The sequence below is a fragment of the Bombus fervidus genome, chromosome 8 (genome assembly GCF_041682495.2).
Source record: "Bombus fervidus isolate BK054 chromosome 8, iyBomFerv1, whole genome shotgun sequence".
NCBI classification, from domain to species: Eukaryota; Metazoa; Arthropoda; class Insecta; order Hymenoptera; family Apidae; genus Bombus; species Bombus fervidus.
Window position 1 is genome coordinate 14,124,535 of NC_091524.1, and position 12,646 is coordinate 14,137,180.

Genomic DNA, 12,646 nt, shown 5'->3' on the forward strand with positions numbered 1-12,646 from the left:
AAAATACGACACAGTGCGGTACTTCATATCGAAAACAACGCCAGGCCTTTCCGTCTTCAACGAACAAAGACGAATTTGAATTTTCCGACTCTCCCCCGACCAATATAAAAGTAATATCGATCTAATTAACGAGTCAGTTCTAACGAGTGATCCTACTTTACGACTTATACAAAGTAAGAGCGTCTCAGCGAATATAGCCTGTATACTAATTTATTATTTTAAATATATTCGACGGTTTCAACAACGAGCAATCTCGTTCAATAAATCTCACGGTCAAACATCTTCTACACAAGTCCTCTACAGTTCTTTTAATGTCGTAGTATCGTAATGTTTCTTTCCTAAACTAGCCGAAATATATTCCGAAACATACAGAAATAACTCACTAAGATATATTATTATTCTTCTTTACTGGCATTGCAATTGAGCTTATATATATGTATAACGGTCTCAAATGCTCATTTATTCCTCATACTCGTAGGTTGAATTACGGCCGTACGTACAAGTCATAAAACTTCCGCAGACGGGACTAGGCTCTTAACATCGGTCGGTAATTGTGTTTTTTTAGATTGGTTATCGTAGCAAGCTTGACCTCAAGCACTTCACCATGTGGTGGCAGCATTAGTCCAAGAACAACCCATTTTATAATTATAAGCACTCTTAATTTCTTTGTTATAACACGTTTGGAACCTATATTTATAGAAAGCGCTCTGAGTTGGAGTTTACAGAAAAGTTCTTGCGTAAAGTCAAAGCCTATGGCCCTCTGATGGACGAGTGGGAAATATCCCTACAAATTTAAATATTCAATAAGTTTTAATGCGGAAACATTTGAATTTTAAATAAATGAAATGTAATAATCAAGAATTTCATATAATTTATATATATGTATATCTTATTCGTGATTTTCTGATATCAAGTCTGATAAAAATCATAAAATTTAGATAACTTTGTGTACATATTATTGATTTAATCAGGGAGTTTGACTAATTATCGATCGTTGTTTAAAATGATAAATTATTATCAAAATGTCTTACGTGGCAATGTTATCGATTAATTTTTACTACGTAAACGAGACGAGTATTAAAAATAAAAATATATAGCAAAAAGAAATGTTCATATTTATGTAATGAGTCGGAAAGGTTGCGCAATTGCGTACGTTCATTCAATCCATAGTCAACCGTGCTCCAATTGAAGAAATTCCTTTACAATTTCATTCTATTAAAAATAGTTGATTATTTGATTTACTTATAACGTTATCAATTATATATACAGATGAACCCACTTATAAGTCGCGGAATTTCCCTCACTGAACGACTGTCACTTGGTTATATCGTACGACAATTTCGAGTATCATCTCAAAACATGGTTATCGCTGTAAGTTTTGTTTCGTTAATTTTAAAGAATAATGACATAAATTACATGATATTATCACTACAATTATTGTAATTGATGTATAAATATATTAAAATACTATAATTCTTTTTGTAAAATTATTAAATATACATATATGTTGATGTGCTTATATAGGCAGGACAAAAACTACCCACAATTGATCTTTTTGAAGACTCTCCTGTAAATAAAGTGAATCTTGCTAAGATTGCAAGTGAGAAAAAAATTATAATTTTTGGAGTGCCAGGAGCTTTCACACCAGGATGTTCCAAGGTATATATTTTCATGTCTATTCAAAAATCGATTTAATGTATTCAATGTATTAATAACTATCCTTGCTTACTCAAAATAGATATAAATGCAACTGAATAAATAAAGGAACAAACAATATTAAGTTAGTGTTATGTAGTAAATGTTACAAGTATGTTAATATTTATTAAGTATTAAGATAGTGAAACTAATTTGTTTTTTTTAACTATAAGAAAGTTATATTCTATGTATATAAAACAAAAATATTTCTATAGTAAAAACATTTACTTTTGTATTTAAAAGAAATGGTATGGTGGATATTATATTTAAAAATTTGATATTATTTTAGACACATCTTCCTGGTTATGTACAGAAAGCTAACGAATTAAAATCTAAAGGAGTTGCAGAAATTTTTTGTATTTCTGTAAATGATCCGTTTGTAATGGCAGCATGGGGTAAAGAACATGGAACAGAAGGAAAAGTAAGATTATATTTTATTTATTTTATATATTTTGTATGTAACATCATTTTTATCAGTAAATTTTATACTTTCTCATACAGGTACGTATGCTGGCAGATCCAACAGCTCAATTTACAGATGCAATGGAACTATCGGTAGATTTACCAGTACTAGGTGGAAAAAGAAGTAAACGATATTCTATGCTCCTTGAAAATGGAGTAGTTAAGGAGTTGAATGTTGAGCCTGATAATACAGGTCTTACTTGTTCCTTGGCTGAAAATATTAAAGTTTAGAAAATACACTATTAAATATTACGTAGTAGTTCGTTATTTAGTAAGTTATAAACAGATGCTTTGATTAATTTATAAATTCTGTTATATATACGTATATAATAAAATGATTATTCGTTTCCCAGAATTATAATGTATCAAATAAATTATTCCGTGTGCCTTAATTTTATGTAATATACTTTATTTCATGTCCATTATTTCAAATATGTACTTCTAATTCTTAAATATTATTGTTTATATTTATTTCATATTTTTGCTCGTATAACAAAACAAGAAAAAATAATTTCACTCAATATGTATACATAAAATTATAATTAAAATATTTACTTAATCTTATAATATTAAGAACTGTTATACCTATATTAAAATATAAATATATATATATTATATATAATTTGTAATTAATTAATTATATATTAATCACAAAAAGTTATTATGTATATCTATAAAGCTATTATACGCACGCACACATACATATATACATATGTAAAATAATATTTATATAAGTATCGTTTGTAAATTTGTATTTAATTGAAAGTGAAGTGTGTTGACAACATTTCGTCACTAGCTTCACTGCAGTTAGAAAACCAATTGTTGACGTATAATGCTTGTTTGTGTTGGAAACTTTATGGCGCCAATTATACCACTTTACTGTTAGTTGTAAATTTTTTAAAATTGTTTTTAAAAATGCCGGCATTTTTGAAGCATATCGAAGTAGAAAACTTTAAGTCTTACAGAGGAAAGCTTATTATAGGACCTCTAAAATCCTTTACTGCTGTTGTTGGACCAAATGGATCCGGTAGGTTATGTTCTTTTATATTAGTATATGGAAAACTTCTAATAATTTCAGACCTATTATGCATTATATATTTGTTTTTAATATAGGAAAATCTAATTTTATGGACGCAATTAGTTTTGTTATGGGAGAAAAAACAAGTAGTCTCCGGGTAAAACGGTTTAGTGAGTTGATACATGGAGCTTCAATAGGAATGCCAGTTGCACGAAGGTATTTCTGGATCTTATAGACTAAACATTTTTTTAATTATTTTGACAGCATTTATACTTACTCGTACATACTTTAACCGCTTGCTTTAATATTATAAACTATACTTTCATTTCTTCAAGTTCCAATTATTTTAGATATATAATTTTTGTTTTTATTTCTACGCTAAATTACGCTTTTATTTCTACTCATAAAACACCAAACTTTTACATATTTCAGTTACATAAAAAATATTTTTTGAATTTGTTAAAATATTAAAAGAAAAGACTTATTATGTTTTTATATAAATATCTTATTTGCTTAAATACACTATAATTTTCTTTTTTCTTTTACATATTTTAAAGAAACAGTAATATCTAAAATTTGATAATTTTTGTTCTTTCTCTTTTACAACATGAGAAAAAAATTGTTTTAAAAACATCTAAAATAATTTTATTTAATTTTGTTTTTGAATATAACTTTATAATATATTATAAGTTAAAGAAAAAGTGCAAGTATATAAATTTTTATACAGTTTGATTTAATAATTTTCAACAAACTAATTCAATTTTTAAATAAATTAACTTCTTTCTTTCTGAATGTGTATAAATTTGTATTCAAAGAAAATAGAAATAATTTCTTTTTAATTCTATTATTTAAAATGTATCAGAATATAAATATAAGTTAGAGAACAACTTAAAATTAAATCATATGCTTAATTAATATGTAATATAGGTGTTTTGTTTAATAGGAAACAGTGAAATATTCCATAAGGGAATGAAGTTATAAAAAAATATTTTCAAAGAAATTGTTTAGTACATAGAAGGACATTAGGTGATATAAATAACATTTTTGTAAGTGTAGAAACAGAAGAGATATCAAAGTCAAGTCAATTTTTTAAAAATAGTAATATTATGTAAAGTATTCGTAATATGATGGCATTTGTTGAGATACAAATAATAACATTCCACGTGACAAAAAATCATAAATTAGATCCAAAGCAGTCAAATCAATGCAAATCATTAGCTAACACCTTTGAATGATGCCAACTATGCTATGAACTATAAATAAAGAACAAGTTTCTTTTCTCTTTTTATATGTCTTAGATTCATATCTTTATATTCTAACAGTTAGTTTAAGAGGTGTCTTTATTGAGGCAAAAATTCAAAAGTGCAATTTAACCATTCTTCTAACCTTTATAACACTAGTTTCTTTGCTGTATGACACTTCTAGTATCCTTGAACAAGTCAATGCTGACAGCTCTGGTCTGTTGGGTTACTGTCTATGAAATTCTTTACTAAATCTCATATTCCACTGTTTCCAGTTAAACAAAATACCCTATACGTATATGTGCATATATCTACATTTATAAACATAATATTTATAAGCATAATCTGTGTATCAAATGTATTTACATATATGATACATCTTATGCAGTCATTATAAATTACAGTGCATCTGTAACTGCTGTGTTTGAACTAGAAGATGGAACCGAAAAAAGTTTTATACGTTCTGTACAAGGCTCTTCTTCGGAACACAGAATCAATAACAATGTAAGTTTTATATATTTTTTTAGTTAGTTTAGTTAGAAATTTAATTTGAATGGAAATTTACAAATTTTCATGTGTATTATGTAGGTAGTTACTAGCCAAGTATATCTCAATGAGTTAGAACAACTTGGTATTAATGTCAAAGCAAAAAATTTCCTTGTATTTCAAGGAGCTGTAGAATCAATAGCAATGAAAAATCCGAAAGAACGTACTGCACTTTTTGAAGAAATTAGTAATTCTGGAGCATTAAAAGCAGAATATGAAAGGTAACCTATATACATAAACTTGCATATATATTTTTTATGCAATATTATCCACAGTCATATTGGTAATTTCAATATGTACAGCATATGAATATAGAACAATAATTAAAGTAAAGTTTAATAATTAATTTTAACCTTTTCTACTTGAAAGTAAGGCAAGGAAAGGCATCATTCATTAAACATTAAATTTTGTTTCATTATTTCCTTTTGTAATATATATACAATACAAATTGTATTGTGTGTGTATGTGTATATATATATATATGTGTATATACATATAAGAGGATTATTAATAAAAATGTGTTTATCATTAATTAAGGGTAATCATTATTTTAACGTATTATATAACAGTTCAATATATCTAAAAGATAAATAATATACTGTATAATATTTCATTTTTTTTTAAATCAGTTTCTGATAAACATTTTGCAATTATAAATAGATTTTTTACTTTTATAGATTAAGAACGGAAATGTTAAAAGCAGAAGAGGAAACTCAATTTTCATACCAGAAGAAGAAAGGTATTGCTGCTGAAAGGAAAGAAGCAAAACTAGAAAAAGAAGAAGCTGAGAAGTATCAACGTTTAAAGGAAGAATATGTAGGTCATTTATTTACTCATTAATTTCAAATTTAAACAAATTATATAATTTATAAATCCATTATTGAATCAATTTTAAATGACTTAATATTATCTATTTCATTGTAGATAGAAAAACAAGTAGAGCTTCAATTATTTCGTTTATTTCATAATGAAAAGAGTACAGAGAATTTAGAAGTTTCACAGAAAAAGAAACAACATGAAATAGAAAAGATTGAGAAGAAAAAGGAAAAAGCAGAAGAATTATTAAAGGAGAAAAAGAAAGAAGCTGGAAAATTAGGGAGGGATCTTGCTAAAATCGAACAGGATATTAGAGAAGTTGAAGTTGAAATAACAAAGAAAAGACCCACATTCATCAAAGCAAAAGAACGTGTTGCACACATGCAAAAAAAAGTAGAATCTGCTCGGAAGTCACTAGCTCAAGCACGTATTGCAGATGAAGCTCATAAGAAAGATATACACGAACTTCAAGAAGAACTGCGACAAGTAGAAGATGCTAAAGCAGCTTATGAAGCAAGTATTGCTGGACAATCACAATTACAAGGAAGAGATGTGCAACTTGAAGATGAACAGGTAAGAAAATTCAAGTGGGATTTATATATAAAAATATTTTTCAAAATATGTCATCGTAAAGTAAGATTATAAATCATTTTTCTAATATTATGTTATAATAATCCTATTTAATTAAAGCTACAATAATTGTATACATCTTAAAATTTAAAGACCAAAGTAGTTATTATTATAATCATTATATTAAATATTAATTTAAGGTGAGGGAGTATAATCGCTTGAAAGAGGAAGCAGGTAAACAATCAGCGAGATATTTACAACTTCTTGATTCTATTAATCGGGAGCAAAAATCTGATCAAGATAGACTTGATAATGAAGGAAGAAAAAAGACAGAAATAGAGAATAATCACAAACAAAAAGGTAATATGCGAGATGAAGCTCTTAAAAGAGTAGAAAAATTAGAAGAACATATAAGGACGTCGGAAGCTGCCTTAGAAGACCAAAAAAAGTTGCGGGCCGACTTACAATCTGATGTTGGTACATCAAAAGATAAAATACAAAATTTACAGCGGGAATTAGAGAGCATTTCAGAGCAGCTAGGTGACGCAAAGGTTGATAAACATGAAGTATCAAGAACTAAAAAGAAAACTGAAATCGTAGAAAATTTTAAACGCCTCTTTCCTGGAGTAGTAAGTAACAAATTAGATTTAATATTTTATTTATAAATCATTTTCTTACAAATTATTATTTTACTAGTCTAACAATGTAATTGTCATGTAATTATTATTGTTATTATTATTTTTTAGTATGATCGCATGTACAATATGTGTGAACCTATTCATAAAAGGTACAACGTTGCAATTACAAAAGTTCTTGGCAAATATATGGAAGCTATAGTTGTTGATACTGAAAAAACAGCTAGACAATGTATTCAGTATCTTAAAGAGCAATATCTTGAACCAGAAACATTTCTGCCTCTTGATTACATCCAAACAAAGCCATTAAAAGAAAGACTTAGGTATGTAACGTAAAAATAACTTTAGACATTAGCTGCATAATTTTTAGATATTTAGAAGAGTCATTATTTCTATTCTTAACAGTATCTTTGTATATTTTCTCAGTTCTCCCTTCATATTGCAAAGATTGTAGTAATTTCTAATTTCTAATTAGTTTTAATTTCTTCTGTTACGATTGATCCCTTCTTTCTCTCTTTTTGTTTTAGAAATATACAAGAGCCTAAAAATGTAAAATTGTTATATGATGTGTTACATTTTTCACCTAAAGATATTGACAGAGCTGTATTATTTGCTACAAATAATGCACTTGTATGTGAAACACCTGAAGATGCAAATAAAGTAGCTTATGAAATGGATAAAAAAGCAAGATACGATGTATGTATGTATAGAATAACTAATTTTTTAAAAAGTTACAATAATTAATATATACATGCAATTGCAGTGTGTTGCATTAGATGGAACATTTTATCAGAAAGCAGGTATTATATCTGGTGGTAGTTTAGATCTTGCAAAGAAAGCGAAAAGATGGGATGAGAAACAAATGTCTCAATTAAAGGCACAGAAAGTAAGACATTCTATTTCCATATACAGTGTACTTGTATATTTTACTGTACAAAATTGTTCCGCAGTATATGTTAAATATTTTGTAGGAAAAATTAACAGAAGAATTACGTGAATCTTTGAAAAAATCAAGAAAAGAATCTGAATTAAATACAGTTGAATCTCAAATACGAGGGTTGGAAACACGTTTAAAATATAATAAAAACGATCTTATTGCTACGGTAAATAATATAATTTATAATGCTATAAAACTGCAATAATAATAATAATAATAACAGTATTTTAACATATTTTTTATATACTTGCTTATTGAAAATTATACGTATTACAGCAAAAACAAATTTCGGAATTTGAAGCAGATTTAGAAGACTTTCAGAACGAATTAAATATGTTTGGTGTATGTAGATTTTTTATATTTTATTACACTTATGTAAGAATGTTTACTAAATTGATATATCGTTCGTATATAGCCAACAATAACTGTAATTGAAAAAACTATGGCTGAGAGAGATCAAGAAATACAGAATATCAAGGAAAAGATGAATAATGTTGAAGATGATGTATTTGCTAGCTTTTGTGAACAAATAGGTGTATCGAATATTCGACAATATGAAGAAAGAGAATTACGGTATGTGTACTTAAATTTGATAAATATGATATTAAGTTTAATAAATATAAATATTGCCATTTCAATTTTTAGTATAACAAGAAACTTAGTGTTTCATTTTCATTAATAAATTTTTTATATTAGGAAAAAATAGAGAAAATAATTTTTCTTACAATTGATTAGTTCTTATAATTATACTTCTAGATCACAACAAGAAAGAGCAAAGAAGAGGATGGAATTTGAAAATCAATGCAATCGTATTTATAATCAATTAGATTTTGAGAAACAACGTGATACAGAAAGTGAGTAGAATTTAACTTTATATGCGTACTTTTAAGGAATTTAATACTCGCTTTGCTAAATTAATATTTAATTGAGATAAATATAAATGAGAATATGTAAAATTTAGGTAACGTATTACGATGGGAACGTGCTGTTCAAGATGCAGAAGATAAACTTGAATCTGCCCGGCAGACTGAATCTAATCAAAAAGCAGAAATAGATCATGATGAAACTCAAATGGAGCAACTGAAGTCCGCGCGAAACGCAAAAAAGATGGAAGTTGATCAAAAAGAAGACGAAATAGGCAAAGCTAGACGTGAAGTTGGAGCAATAGCGAAAGATATACAAGCTGCTCAAAAACAATTAAATGGTATTGAAACCAAAATTGAACAAAAAAAAGCTGAACGTCATGCTATTCTAATGCAATGTAAGGTATGTTGTAAAACAAAATGAAGTTAATCAATCTATTATTTAAGGATTTTATAGAAACAAGTATATGAATGTAATGTTATATAGATGGAAGACATTGCAATTCCAATGCTTCATGGAAATATGGAAGATATAGCTAGTGAAACTACTGCAACTAATAATTCGGAAACTAATAATGACTCATCCTTAAGTACTCACCAACAATATGAACGTGAAAAACGAATAACTGTAGATTATGCCCTCCTTCCTGAAAATTTGAAGGATATAGAAGAAGAAGATATTAAGAAAACTACTGACAAACTAACGAAAACGATTAATGATCTACAGAGTACTATTCAACGTATTCAAGCACCAAATATGAAGGTAAGAACTATAATATCGCAAATAGAAAATTACAATTTAATCTTGTTTAAGATACTACATATAGTATACTTTAGATGAAGGGTTTTTGTGAGGTTATACTAACTCTTTTTGCTAACTCAGTGAAAACAGTAACAAGTAACTCTAAAATTTCACAGTGAAGATATGTAAAAATAATAATTTTAAATGTCCAATAATTCGGTTACTAATAGAAATTTATATTCTTATGTTTTCCTAGCTTTATGCAACTAACAAGAAGGGACTGATAATATATTTTAGTGACAACGAAGCGATTGCATATTTAGTCTATTTCTCAGTCGATTACATGCATTGGAATATGTTAATTGTTTGAAAGAATATTTTCTTTTTCCTTTTTGAGAATCTTTCATTCATAATGTTGATCTTTTTAAGGCTATTCAAAAGTTATATCTTGCTAAGGAGAAATTACAAGAAACTAACGAAGAATTTGAACAGTCTCGTAAAAAAGCAAAAAAAGCAAAAACGCAATTTGAGAAAATCAAAAAAGAAAGACATGACAGATTTATGGCTTGTTTCGAGCATGTAGCTAATGAAATTGATCCAATTTATAAGGTTTGTATATGTTAAGTATATGAATTAAAAAAAGGTACATAAATATATCTATTATTTTAGAGCTTAGCAAAAAATCAATCTGCTCAAGCATTTCTTGGACCAGAAAATCCAGAAGAACCTTATTTGGATGGTATTAATTACAATTGTGTAGCGCCAGGAAAACGATTCCAACCAATGTCTAATTTATCTGGTGGAGAGAAAACTGTCGCGGCATTAGCCTTATTGTTTGCAATTCACAGGTATCTAGTTTCTAATTGAGGTTTTTAAATTTTTATTTGAAATAAATTTAAATAAAAAATTAATCTATTTCTTATTCATAATATATTTTACATTATATTAAATTATTATTAAATTATCTTATGTTAGATTATAATCTAATTTTATGAAATCTATAGTTTTCAACCTGCGCCATTCTTTGTTTTGGATGAAATCGATGCTGCACTGGATAATACTAACATAGGAAAAGTTGCCAGTTACATACGCGATAAAACAAGCTCTTTACAAACTATTGTCATATCTTTGAAAGAAGAATTTTATTCCCATGCTGATGCATTAATTGGTATTTGCCCTGATGTGAGTATAACTGAAAATTTATATCATCCTAGCAAACTTGCATTACATATATATATATTTTTTTAATTACAGGTTGGAGAATGTTTGGAAAGTAAAGTATTAACTCTTGATTTAACTACATATCCCACGCACATTAATTGATAGGGTATATTTCGATTATAGTTATACATATTTCAATTGTGTTTTATTTTGTCGTCTTATTTTTCGCACGTAATAGTTTTGTTTTACATACAAGACATTTTAACTCCTTCTTGTATCAGAATTTAGAAAAATATCCCATGAATGTCAAATCAAACAAATTTCAAAAAGTATTCGAATAATTCAATTTTTTATTTCTAATCTTTTTCTCTTTTTGGAAATAGTATGGTAATACCACTATCGTACTTTAATTATTTTGAAAATTTTTATTTTTATTTAAACTAGATTTATATAAGAAATTGCCTTTGGTAATGTAAAGTTGTTTGGTAATAAATTATTTGTATAAGTAATAGATTATCTATTAAATTAAAATAATATGTCAATTTTTAAGTTAAGTATATAAAATGTTTAAAAAAATTATAATTTTTATATTGTAAGTCTGTAAACACGTACCTTTCTAGGATAAACAATTTTATTATAATATACTGTTTGTTAGTTTTTAAACGTCTATCCTTTATACAAAATGTGAAGTAACGATATTTTATTAAGCTTTGTACAGCGTGTTCGGCTACAAGTATCAAAATATCGAAGGGCTGATTCTTGAAGCTAGAATAAGATGAAAATCAAGAATGAAAAGATTGCGTTTTCGGCTTTGTTTTTTAGTTACTGATAATTAAAAATTAGCCGAAGTATCCCTGTGCGCGAGCAAACCTCCTTACACGAATGAAAGTAGGTTAGTCTAAGCAGCGGGGTGCACAGGGATCCTCAAATCGAACGATACATGGGCGGCAACTTATCTCGTACAAGACGTAGAGGAGAAGATTATGACATTCGAAATATTTGTTACGATGTTTGTCTAATTCGTTTCAGTGTTAGCTAAAAGATAGGTGTACGAAAACTTTACCTATTAAAAACTGAAGATGACTGAAAACTCGGAAAAGGAAGATGACAGAAGAAGTTTGTTATTTTATCACTTTAAAGCTCCCCTTGAATCATGCTATACCAGACAAAAAATTATCAATCCACCCACTAACAATGAAATAATCTAAGCTGACCATGTTTCGTGGTTCACCCTGTACAAACATAAATATCAGTTGAAAAACATCAGTGCGAATTTGACGAGTCCCAACATTATTTATTTAAGTTTATATTCTTTATATCGATCTCTTCATATTTTTAGACCAGCGGAGAATATCTAGAAAGTTTAGCATATTCATCTTCACTGGAAGAATATCCTACGTCGCACGAGAAATGAGAAAAAACCTCCTCATTTTATGCTTAAAGCACAATATTACCATTAAATGAAAAATTCGGAACTCTGTTTTCATAAGTGTAATATTAATAATCATAACGCATATTTTAATTAATCTGTGAGGATATGATTTTTATTCTTTTATCGAATTATTTGAAAGTATTTGTTTTTAACGACTTCGTTATGTCCTACAGAAACAACTGTGTACGTACAATGTGTAGTTTAATCGGAACACCAATGACGATGACACTGATGCAGATAACATTCCGAGATCTGTACGTAGTTTCCATTAAAACAAGTATGTAACGTATTTATTCCTGTACGACAGCCATAGAAGGAATTATAAGATTTTAATAATTTGTTCGTTTTATTTCTACTGGTTCTGTTTCGCAGCTTTATTGAGTATTACTTAGAATTTATTGCTAAACTGACAATATAACTCATAAATATTCTGACACTAGACAATTTATAGCAACAATACTTACATACACGAATGTAAGTAAGATGTATCAATTAACGAGAATCTAATAGTCAAAAATAATGCCTATA

The 12,646-nt window shown here is 27.6% G+C and overlaps 2 protein-coding genes across 2 annotated transcripts; both read left to right on the forward strand.

Moving 5' to 3' along the window:
- Nucleotides 1-1,119: 1,119 nt before the first annotated feature.
- Nucleotides 1,120-2,512, forward strand: Prx5 (Peroxiredoxin 5). Its single transcript, XM_072008217.1, has 4 exons — nucleotides 1,120-1,371; nucleotides 1,525-1,659; nucleotides 1,985-2,116; nucleotides 2,197-2,512. The coding sequence occupies exons 1-4, from the start codon at nucleotides 1,270-1,272 to the stop codon at nucleotides 2,386-2,388; spliced, it is 561 nt and encodes a 186-aa protein (XP_071864318.1). The 5' UTR covers nucleotides 1,120-1,269; the 3' UTR covers nucleotides 2,389-2,512.
- A 449-nt stretch (nucleotides 2,513-2,961) lies between these two features.
- On the forward strand, nucleotides 2,962-11,195 carry Smc1 (structural maintenance of chromosomes 1). The gene is made up of 20 exons (XM_072008089.1): nucleotides 2,962-3,184; nucleotides 3,271-3,391; nucleotides 4,821-4,920; nucleotides 5,005-5,183; nucleotides 5,640-5,778; nucleotides 5,887-6,351; nucleotides 6,549-6,977; nucleotides 7,095-7,306; nucleotides 7,511-7,679; nucleotides 7,747-7,869; nucleotides 7,955-8,086; nucleotides 8,197-8,262; nucleotides 8,336-8,493; nucleotides 8,677-8,774; nucleotides 8,882-9,186; nucleotides 9,271-9,546; nucleotides 9,955-10,134; nucleotides 10,195-10,373; nucleotides 10,530-10,707; nucleotides 10,780-11,195. The coding sequence occupies exons 1-20, from the start codon at nucleotides 3,073-3,075 to the stop codon at nucleotides 10,846-10,848; spliced, it is 3,690 nt and encodes a 1,229-aa protein (XP_071864190.1). The 5' UTR covers nucleotides 2,962-3,072; the 3' UTR covers nucleotides 10,849-11,195.
- Nucleotides 11,196-12,646: the final 1,451 nt, after the last annotated feature.

What these genes read in the sequence shown, in the direction of transcription:
- Prx5 (XM_072008217.1), top strand. Translation starts at nt 1,270, where the DNA reads ATGAACCCACTTATAAGTCGCGGAATTTCCCTCACTGAACGACTGTCA. An exon ending in CTCAAAACATGGTTATCGCT is followed by an intron (nt 1,372 to 1,524) that starts GTAAGTTTTGTT and finishes GTGCTTATATAG; the next exon opens with GCAGGACAAAAACTACCCAC. An exon ending in TCACACCAGGATGTTCCAAG is followed by an intron (nt 1,660 to 1,984) that starts GTATATATTTTC and finishes ATATTATTTTAG; the next exon opens with ACACATCTTCCTGGTTATGT.
- Smc1 (XM_072008089.1), top strand. Translation starts at nt 3,073, where the DNA reads ATGCCGGCATTTTTGAAGCATATCGAAGTAGAAAACTTTAAGTCTTAC. An exon ending in TGTTGGACCAAATGGATCCG is followed by an intron (nt 3,185 to 3,270) that starts GTAGGTTATGTT and finishes TTTTTAATATAG; the next exon opens with GAAAATCTAATTTTATGGAC. An exon ending in AACACAGAATCAATAACAAT is followed by an intron (nt 4,921 to 5,004) that starts GTAAGTTTTATA and finishes TGTATTATGTAG; the next exon opens with GTAGTTACTAGCCAAGTATA.